Source organism: Gavialis gangeticus, unplaced genomic scaffold (assembly GCF_001723915.1).
Source record: "Gavialis gangeticus isolate Ggan-Ray unplaced genomic scaffold, GavGan_comp1, whole genome shotgun sequence".
NCBI lineage: Eukaryota > Metazoa > Chordata > Crocodylia > Gavialidae > Gavialis > Gavialis gangeticus.
Genome location: NW_017729022.1, coordinates 78,507,009 through 78,518,099, shown reverse-complemented (window position 1 = coordinate 78,518,099; position 11,091 = coordinate 78,507,009). Strand labels below are relative to the sequence as shown.

At 41.7% G+C, this 11,091-nt stretch overlaps 1 protein-coding gene across 2 annotated transcripts in view; it reads right to left on the bottom strand.

The window, feature by feature from the left end:
• MTPN (myotrophin) overlaps positions 1-11,085 on the bottom strand; it is a 65,201-nt gene extending 54,116 nt beyond the window's left edge. For both annotated transcript variants that reach the window (XM_019515445.1, XM_019515446.1), the window contains exon 1: positions 10,995-11,085. In XM_019515445.1, coding sequence (XP_019370990.1) covers positions 10,995-11,066 — 72 coding nt within the window. In that variant the 5' untranslated portion in view covers positions 11,067-11,085. The remainder of the gene's footprint in view (positions 1-10,994) is intronic.
• Positions 11,086-11,091: the final 6 nt, after the last annotated feature.

Below are 11,091 nucleotides of genomic sequence, written 5' to 3'. Positions count from 1 at the left end.
CTGTCTTGTAGACATAACGCATTATTTGAATACTAATCCCACGTAACAGTACATTGAAACCATCACTGGACCATAAGGCTCTACTGAGAGTTTTACCATGGGATATATTGGCAAAAGGCAGTAAGTTACATAGTAACGTGCAATCAAACCAAAATGGTTCCAATTCAAAGCTCAGAAAAAACCACTCAAATTTGTAAGAATAGCTAATATACACAACTGGGATCTTAGTCTGATACTGCAGGCATCTCATTTTTACTTCTCCCCCTTAACAGAGTCCCCATGCAAGATCACACCTCCGTACAGTATTTCCAGTGCAGCGTCAGCACAGGGTTTTATACATTACATTCATGTAGAACATATACAACAGATGAGAGCATGTGTTCTGCAAAGAGCGCTCACCATCATAAATCTCCTGCACATAATACTACTTCCGTGGGCCAGCAGGATTAAGGCAAAACTCTCCAGGTTAGTACTTATGCTAATGTTTCTAAAGAACTACTTTTTCTGCTCCTGCATATAAGAGAAAAGGAAAAGCAACTATCTATTACTAATGGTGGCGAGACAAAAATTTAGTCCTTCAGAATGAAGAGAAGGATCAGGGAAATGAGGAACAAAACACTGACAGAACTAAAAGAAAAAGATGGAAGATGAAAAAGGAATAGTTTAATACTTTGGGAAAATTATACAAGGTATCTGATGACCACTTCCATGTCATCATTTGGGGTGGGTTCTTCTGAACTTTCAGCTACAAATTGAGCAAAAAAATCAACTTCCTCTGAGTCCCTGTTCTGCCTGGCTCTTATATGCCAGAAAGAGATATGTGCCAGGTGAAGAAAACTACGCAAGAGCAGCAACAGACTGGTAATCTTGGACCAATGCCCCAGCTTCTCTGTGGAGCAGAGGGTATCAAATTGATCTGACCCTCACCCCCCACCCCCAAGCCACATCTGGACTACAGGGCTCCTTATAAGTTGGATCCAGGCTCTACGTGTTGGGCGAGCAGTATCAGAGAGTAGTGGGGAGCAGTTAATACAGCTGTTGCTTCCCTGCCCCACTGCCAAAATACCCCCAATGGGGCCCCATACTTAGTAATCTGACAGTAGGCAACACCCCCAAATTCCAAGCCCAATGGACGAGATCTGACCCATCAGCCATCCCTGGAACTGAAGTAGATTTAGAGCAGAGGTGTAGAGGCATAACCTTAAAAACTCAGGGAACCTTACTTAAGCTCTTAACCAGTGCATCTTGTAGCCCTTTCTTTCATAATTGTAGGAGACAATATCTTAATTCCAAACTATCGTTTGTGATAAAAGGAAGCACAAGATTGAAACCAGCAGGAGTACTGTGCAGTGCTGCTGTGTAGGGAGAAAAGAGCCTAAGGCTCAGAACTATGCTGGGACAGGAGTTTCCTCTTCACTCCTTTTTCAGGAAAGTTTACACCGGAGATACAGCAATGCACCCTCCAATGCCAGATTACCAGTATATTCATATCACACAGTATATCAGTGAATTCCTTGCTACACGTGCAAACTAAAGCTGGATAGCAAGCAGCTATAAAGTTAGCACACACATTTTCAAGGTCTAACTTTATAGCTGGTTGGAGCTTTTCATTGTGTGAGAGGTACTTTGCACATGTAGCTGGTCTCAGTTAATTATAACTGTAAAGTATAGAGTGGGCCTTAGTTTTCAATACCAGACACAGATAAAAAAACTCCCAAAGATGATTGTAATAATTATTGCTTAAGTGTAGCCACTTAGATCCTCTGCACTTTCAATTCTGTAACAAAATAAAACCATGTGCTTTTCTTAATCTGATGACAAAGCCATCTCAGCTGCAACCTTAAATTTTCACCGAACATTACAACTCCCATATTCTTAGGCACAGAGAGCTGGCCCATCTGATTATTCCATATTCAGGTGGCTGGACAGTCAGCAAAAAGTTTGCCCAAAATCCAAGCAGTGTTGCTGATTTGTACTGTTTCTCTCTTCAAGGAAGTGGAAAAAGATAGTCCATCCCACATGGGTACCAAATGATTGCTAAATAAATCTCCTCCAAACAAAAAGGGCAACCACCATACTGCAGGCAGGAAATAGCCAGCATCTAAGTCCAGTATCTTCCTCACAGGCATTGTTATCTATCTGCTCTCAATCTTCTAACATCAAAAAGCAGTCTTCTAGAGAAAGTTTAAACTATTTATTTGTCAAAAGTTTTGTGAAGCTAAACCAAGATGTAGTACATCACATGAGTTCCTGGTAATAAGAACTTTGAACACACATACATTTTTCTGTTTAAACATGTTCTCAATGCAGTCAAATTTGTTACTGCAAAATATTTTGTATTACAAGGGAACAAAACAGCTAAGGCAACTGATAATGGGAAGTGGATAACTGTACCTTCAGATAACTGATCCAAATAGTAATTGCTAAGTAGGCCAGTAATACATAAATCATACAAGTTCCTACCTGAGCTACTGTTCAGTGACTAACATTAGGTGACCCCAATATCAGTTCAGATCATAAGATCAATACCGACACCCTTAGTCATGTTATCTTCTCCAACAATGGTTTCCTTCTGTAACAACATTCTCAGATGATATCAAAAAGGCATCAGAAATTAGTTAATCCTCTATGGAAGAACGCAAGGCCTGGGGACAGGATTTCAATTTTCACTGTTCTCAACCTGCTCTTTTTGAGTTCTAAGGATGCTTCAGAAAATACTGCCTATTCAGAAACAGGTGGGATTCTTGAAAATCAAAGCAGATACTTTATAGTGAAGACATGAGCTTACCATTATAATCTGCACACTAACGATGCCTAGATAAACATTCATTTATTTTCAAACTCATTTTAAGTTAGTAGACAATCTGAGCAACATCAAACAGCCAAGCAACATCTTAATATCACAGAAAATTAGGATTGAAAGGGACCTCAGGAGTCATCTAGTCCAACTGCCTGCTCAAAGCAGGACCATCCCCAACTACGTCATCCCAGTCAAGGCTTTGTCTACCTGTGTCTTAAATACTCCCAAGGATGGAGATTCCACCACCTCTCTAGGCAACCTGTTCCAATGCTTTACTACCCTCCTGGTGAGAAACTTCTTACCTAACTTATCTAACCTAAACTTCCCTTGCTGCAACTTGAGCCGGTTGCTCCTTGTTCTGTCCTCTGCCACCACTAAGAACAGTCCAGTCCCACCCATTTTGGAACCAACCTTCAGGTAGTTGAAGGCTGCTTTTAAATCCCCCTCAGTCTTCTATTGGACACAGTACTCCAGATGTGGCTTCACCAATGCCATATACAGGAGAACAATCACTTCCATCAATGTGCTGGCAAAGCTTGCACTAATACAGCCCAGTATGCCGTTAGCCTTCATTGCAACAAGGGCATGCTGTTGGTTCATATTCAGCTTACTGTATTCCCCAGGTCCTTTAACAGGTGCAGTGCTGTTTGCTACTAGAAATACGTATTAACCCACAGGGCCAGATTAACCCTTTAGTGGGCCCTACGCAAACAAATTCATGGGCCCCACGGCCAGCCAAGACCCACCCCCCTGGCACTGCCAACCATAGGAAGCAGGGCTCAGAGCCGCTGCAGCGGCACAACAAGCAAAGAGGAAGGGAAGGGGAGGCAGATGGGCTCATTTGCAGCACTGCCACAGACAGAAGAACCATCCCTCCCCTTCCCCTCCTGCAGCTCAGAGCCCTAGGCATGTGCCTAGTTTGCTTATGCATTAATCTGGCCCTGTTTACCTAATACTTCACCACCAGCCCAACCCCCAGGAAAAATACCTGAGTTGGATCAACTTTCTCCACTGAAAGCTTGCTATCTAAGGCTAAAACACCAAGTTAGTGTGATCCACAAGTGAAATCACTTCTACTTAAATAATACACATACATACATAAATCTTCCACATCAGATGTCAAGATGCTACCTAATGATCTGAAAGTCTTGCACTGTAGATATTTCCTTGTGTTAGTATCAGAAGGTATAATCCAGTTGTGAATCAACATTTTTTTCAGTACTATTATTATCAACAAGGAAAGCGAGAAATTAAGAAGCTATTCATATGGAAATGTATTCCTCAGGATACAAGTGAATGCTGTACCATTTACAAGGTTAGAAAACTGAGCAGTGCATCAGCAGTATCCAAAAAATCATGTAAAAAAAATTGGGTTCTGCCTCACTTCTTGGGCTTTAATGTTTTTCCCCCACCCAGGGAGTAGTATGGCACACCCTGCAGGGCCAAGGGAGCCTCTGATGTGGTGCAGTGGGGAAGTCCATGGCAGAGGAAGTAAGGCAGAACCTGCCCACCCACATAGTGCACACGAGGGAGAGGGGGGCAATGCCATGGAACTCATGGTGTGGGAGGAGAGGGACCAGGGGAGCCTAAGTGACATGTAGTCCTCATTGGCATGGCCCCTGGCTAAGTTGGACAGCCCTTCTCTGAACAATTAAATGTTGCAGTGTCCGGTTTTACTGCAGTAGTTTAAAACATGTTTATAAAAATCTCTATATCTAGAGCACAAAGCTTCAGTAAGAAAAGTCTGCTCAAGTTCAATCACAGCTTAATATCCAAAAGGATTTGATGATCCATGTTCTGATACCAGTCACAAAAACTGAAAACAAAGTACAACTTTCATCCCATTCACTCACTCATTTAATGCTATTGCTTGATTTTATATACATTTTTCCAATAAATTCTGTTGCAAAATCATTTTATTGTTAGTGAAGGAGTTTGTTAGCTACAACAAAGGGAAGTTAAACATAACTAAATTTGATCTTAGCCCATAAGAAGCCAGGTAGGATATTACAGCCCATATCCAAGAGTCAGTTAATCTACCCCAACTTAAGACAAGGAAGGGCAAGTTTTAGTTAACTCTATTAAAGCTGTAGCAGAATTAACTATGATATTAAGGAACACATTTCCAAATATCCACGTGCTTGGATATAAAAGACTGAGAGTTTGCAAGCGTTCACAAGTATGGTCAAGCATAGCCTCCTTCAGTAAGTACCAAGCAAGTTAAGACTGGGAATCTTGTAATACACAATTCATTTCCCCAAATGTATTTCATAATCAAACAGTAAACCTAAGCTGTAAAAATCAAACAGTGTTATGGCTAAACATGTAATGGCTAAATCTCAAGATGTTACTTTCATTTGCATTTTGACGCATTAGGTTTATTAGCCATTGTATGCAATTATTCCACCTGATGGCCAAAGTGTAGCCGGAGACCAAATAGAGAGATTTCACCAGTTCTCTACTAGGCGGTTTTCAGTGAAGCAAACAATAGTTTATACAGGTGAAGAATTAGAAAAAGCAGTAGTCATGAATTGCTCATGTGATCAAGTTATCAAGAATATTTACAGAGAATTACAGAAGAAATCTCTGGTGGTAGTACTCACCTGAACTGAATTTATCTGAACTAGAATTGATATTAAACTTTATACAAGAAAAAAAGTTAAAAAATATATATAGATTTAAGTAGAAATGAACTGATATATCCATCACATATCAGATCAGCACTGATAAAAGGAAAATTAACATTATCAGCTACTGGCTTTTTTTTGACCGATGTAGCCGATAATGTCACCAATAAATGTTGTGTGCACTGCTGCACATGGGGGAGGCTGGCACAGCCCCTGGTCCCAAGCCTGCAGTGGGCAGCTCATCCTTACTCCACGCACATATCCAGGGGAGCATATGCACCCCCATGCCTCCCCTGGCAGTATGCACAGCAGCAGGGATCCGCCATGCCGCCTCCCCTGGATGAGCTACATGCAGCTCCACCCTGCGCTGTGCCCTGCCTTGCAGTCGGATTCACCACCCTGGCTGAGCAGCACCTGTCCCTACCTCAGCCCCACTCCCTCTCTCACCATGGGGGCCTCAATCTGTGCCTCCCATCTCTTCCCTCTCCCACACCCCTCCCCCCACAATGCCACTCTGCAAGCTGCTGGGCTGCATTCCTGTAAATTGGTTATCAGATCTGTATCAGCCAACATGGCTGGTTAATAATTGGCTATCAGTATCAGCTAAGAAAATCTTTACCAGTGCACCCCTACATTTAAGATGAATGCCAAAGTTTTGGCTCCCCATTCAACTTTAAATCTGCCTTCCTGTGCATAAAGACAGTAAGTACAGGAGGGCAGATTTAAAGTTCGCATCAGTTCAACTGAACCCCAGTTTCACCTGAAGTAGTAAGATATTTATATTCTAACAACCACAGATGGATGTACTAATTCACATCAACTGGAAGTCAATCTTCAATCATTTTATATTGAAGTTAAAAAAAACAAAAAAGACACAAAACAAGAGAGACAGAAACAAAGAGAGGGGGTGCTAATGTCTGAACTATTGGAAATGCGAAGAATGTTGACAAAGTGCTCCCATGACCCACATTCTATATGTGCAGTAAAAGCCAGAAGGAACAATAAAACCAGCTGCTAGAGATTAACATGTCTGCTTTAATAGGACAAGGTAGGTGGCCTCCACAGATGAATCATATATTTGGCTACTAGTCAAGGAAGTCTTGATAGGGGGAATCTGGTCACCGATTCTTGGCTGTTATGAAAGAGAATGCATCAAGACAGACTTTACCTTTAGATACTGAAGATACTAATTTGAAAATGGCACAAAGGTGGCACTGGTTATATTAATACACATTTTGTCATAATGAAGATCAGGTGTCCATGACAACATTGCATCAAAACATGAAGTCTAAGTAATCACAAGACATGGGAACACTTACAGTCTGCAAAAAGTACTGCTCAAATAACAATTCTTTTTTGCCCAGGACTCTCAGAAACTACGACAGATAGACAATCCTTCGCAAGGATGTTTTCACATGGAATTCTTCAGGGTTCCATTTTCTCTATACACATATATGCAGTCTTCAGATATGTTAGCAAGATGACAGGAATTGCAATATGTTCAGTATGAAAACACCAACATAAGCCTCCATCCCTTTCAAGTTGTCATTTATATTTCATTGCCCTGGTTGAGAAACAGGTATAGATGTGAGCTAGCTGACAGATTCTATCTATATCATTTTATGGATGCAAGAGGATTATGCTCTTTCCCCTCTTGATCAATGATTGATACATCACTCTTGGGTAGAAGCACTGCAGTCTTGATGTCTAAATAGAGTACCAATTCCTACTTGACATGCAGGAGCTAAAAACTGGTACAGACTAATTAATGCCTGACTGAAATTGAAACGGTCTCTTTTGGATAGGTATCTTGCCATGATTAGGTACATCAATCATCTCTTCATAGGCTATAACCCAGAAAGGACCATCTTAAAACCCTTCCTGAAACTGAAGTTGGTGCACAGTTCAGGTTCTCAATCACAAATATTACTAGGTGTATATTATGCCATTAGAAATGCACATTGGTCCTCTATTGATTGCCATTTGATATTTAAGCCCATAAGGCAGGGTAGATTCACATCTGAGCTCACTTTATCAGATGCTGTGTTATGTTTTAGTCCATTAAATACTGAATAGCTTCCCTGTACCATACAGCGGTATGTACAGACAGAAAAGGCATTCAAACTGGAGGTCTCTCTCTACTGGGGGGAAGGCTTTAGCAGGACATTCTCCAAAGGCTCATTTTTGGAATGTACTGCTTATTTGGCCTGAACTAGCCTGATAAGCTTGAAAAACCATGGGAATTTTGGTGAAAGTTCTCCATTTTCCTTTCATAACTAGAAAAGTTCTGGAAAAAAATGTCTCATGGAATTGTTGGTGTTACATTTTTGTAATTCTTTCTGAATATCATCAAGGACAATCTTTTCATTCAAAATTAATTAAAGCTAAATGATACAAATGCGTTGGTTCTTCTTTCTGATGCATCAGATACAACTCTCAACTTATATCCTTACAGACCAGGAAGTCTCATCAAGAGGCACAGGTCTAGGACTCAGAATGCCTCCATCTTGGGACTCTACCACAAAAGCACACATCAGTTAGTCCCATTATCTCTATACCCTAATTCCAGTATTGTGGAGGTGGGAAGTCTCTCAAACTCAAAATCAGCTAAGTGTTCACTACAGTCATAGAGGTCTATGCAAGTACCTACATCTTAAAAAAAAAAAAAAACCAAACTACTTCGCTATTTTTAAATTAGGAAAACAGTATTAGTTGGCAGAACAACAAAGTACATATATATTTGCAGCTTGGCTAATACTGATTGAATAAAATCCAAACATACAATTAAAAAAATGTTTTCAGCCTTCAGAGATAAGATAGCCTTCAAACTGTTATTAATACTAAACATAGAAAAAGTCTGAATCATTGCACTGTTATTTCCTTACATGAACAGAAAGCCTGACAGTGACTACAAAAGTTTATTTCACCTCCTTTTTCTTCCCCATCATTACATTATTTAATCACAAATAATTTTGTTCAATGGACTAGAAGAAGAAAGTTGGAAGGAACCCCAAGCAGCTCCTTGGCTCAGGCAAGCTGGAAGGTACAAAGAAAGCATAGGCACCGCAAAATCCCAGGCATTTGCTGATATTTAAAAAAAAACAAACAAACAGCTGGACAGAGATGGGAGGACCCAAAAAGAGGACATGTCTGGGAAAATCCAGACATACGGTAACCCTAGCACACCCCTAGTGGTACACAAGGCATCAAGAAATTATGTAAAGGCAGATTGAATTTTTCATTATAATAATAATTGGCATTCAAGGGTTAAAACATATGCTGGTAAAGGTACATGGACAGCTGACAAGTATGGAAGGGGGTATGCAATAAGAAGTTTGGGAACTTCTGCCATAGAGGACAGCCCATTTCCATACTCTCAACAATACCTGAAAGACAATTTGTAATCAACACCCACCTTCTCCCCAGTCTTCTCGTAAGTTCTCTCTCTCAGGCCCCTGATCATTTTTGTTGCTCTGCATTAGACTTCTTTCCAATCTGTCCACATCCTTCCTGATGTGAGTGACCCAAAACTGGATACAGTACTCCAGGTGAGGCTAGCAACCAAGTAAGTGGGACTAGCAGCAAAAAACCCAATGGAAAGCTGAAGCTATGTCTGATAAACAGAATTAGCAATAATTAAATCCATAGCATGGTGGTTCTCAACCTTTTTGGACTCAAGGCCTTGGAAAATGCTAAATACTTAGTTTTGTTTTTTTGACAGGAAAAAAAATACTATAGCAATTCCTCCATTGCAAAGAATTCAGAAATACCAAAACTAGTAAGAACATTTTTAAACACTAGATTCCCATATGAAAACTTTAGTTTCATCTTTCGAATCATTATTGCACACCTAACAACACTGTGTGGCAACACATGGCACTCTTGAATGGATCTCAAGTCACCTGGGTATCACTGGCATAGTAGGAGAATGGAGGGGACAGTAATTCTTCACACTAATTTGACGGGCATACCTATTAGCAGGAAGGTCATAAGTCATAGAGAAGCAGGGCTGGAAGGGACCTCCAGAGGTCATCTAGTCCAGCATTTCTCAGCCTGTGGGTCACAATCCAAAAGTGGGTCACAAGAATATATGAAAGGGTTGTGAACAAGCTTTAAAAGTGTATTCTACCTTAAAGGAGAAAAATGAGGGAAACTGAGGCTGGCAAAGTCCCAGCTTTCAAGGGGTGCTTGGGGCCTCCCACAGCCCCACACCCACCCCTTCTTCACACACTGGGGGCACTAGGTTGGGACTGAACATTAATATTTACAAATAGGTCCCAGTACAAGGAAAGTTGAGAACTAATCTAGTCCAACCCCTTGCCTGAGGCAGAATTATCCTTATCCAAACCATCCAATATGCATCATAATCTAAGCTCCATGTAAAACTACTGTAAGCCTTGATGGAACATAGACCCAAGGAAAAAAAAAAAAAAAACACAACAACAACAACAAAAACTCACAATGAGGGTGATAAAGCACTGAAAACAGGTTACCCAAAGAAGTTGTGAAATCTCCATCCTTGCAGGTTTTAAGATTCCAAAGTCTTGGCTGGGATGATAGTTGGGGGGGATGGTCCTGCTTTGAGCAGGGGGGTGGACTCGAACATGGTCTCCTAAGGTCCCTTCCAATCCTCATTTTCTGCTTCTGTGAGGACCCTGACCTGCCACACAAAGCAGGGGAGCCACAGCAGACAACATCCTGCTTTTATAAAACACTGCCAAAACCCTCTCAGGAAGTAGTACAAAGTCAGATCCCCACCCTCCCATGTCCCCGTAGCTTTTGCAGGTATCCCGCTCTCAGCTGCAGACCTACAACAGCTCCGGCAACAAAAAAAAAGGCCAAGGTAAGGTTGGCCTCCAGCCTCAGCTACCTAAAGAAAGAACTAAGGACAAGCAAAATGCTTCCAACGTGGTTGCCTTCCCCCCACCAAAAATAAATCATAAGCCCAATTATGATGAAGAGAAAAGGAAAAAAAGAACCATGAAAAAAGTTTCCCCCGAACGTGCCCTGCAAGGAACAGGCGGGCAGAAGCCAGCTGCCAGCCCAGATGGGCCAGTAGGTGCCACTCCCCCATCAAGGCAGAACCAGTGTTGCCAGGTACACAATAATTATCATACCTGTACAATAGTTTCAACCTCTGTATGACATACAATCAAAAGCATACAATAAAAAGCATTCAAAATGTACGATAATTTTCAAGGCAGCCAATTGATGCAACATAGGCAAAACCCAAGTCATTCCCATGAAGCTTTAACTGACTTCTGAGTCTGCTGCCAGCATTTTATGACTGCCTGCCTCAAAATAAAGAAATGTTTCCACTTGGACGACCCAGGTCTCACTCAGTCCCTCGCTGCAGTCTTACAGTGAGGGAAACGAAGTAAATAAGCCAACTTGCATACTTACGTGCATATTTATTGGCACATTTTTTCAGCGTAGGATTGTTTTTCAGCAAATACGGTAAGTTCCGAGCTTCGCATGCGATAATCTCAGTTAAGACCCGGCAAGGCCGCGCAGAGCTGAGCAGCCCCCCCGGCGCGGAGCAGTACCCTCCCCTCCGGCCCCCTCACCTTGGCCACGTAGTCCTTCACCTCATCCAGGTCCCCGTTCTTGAGGGCCCACATGAACTCCTTGTCCGACATCGCGGCGGCGGGCGAGGCGGGCACA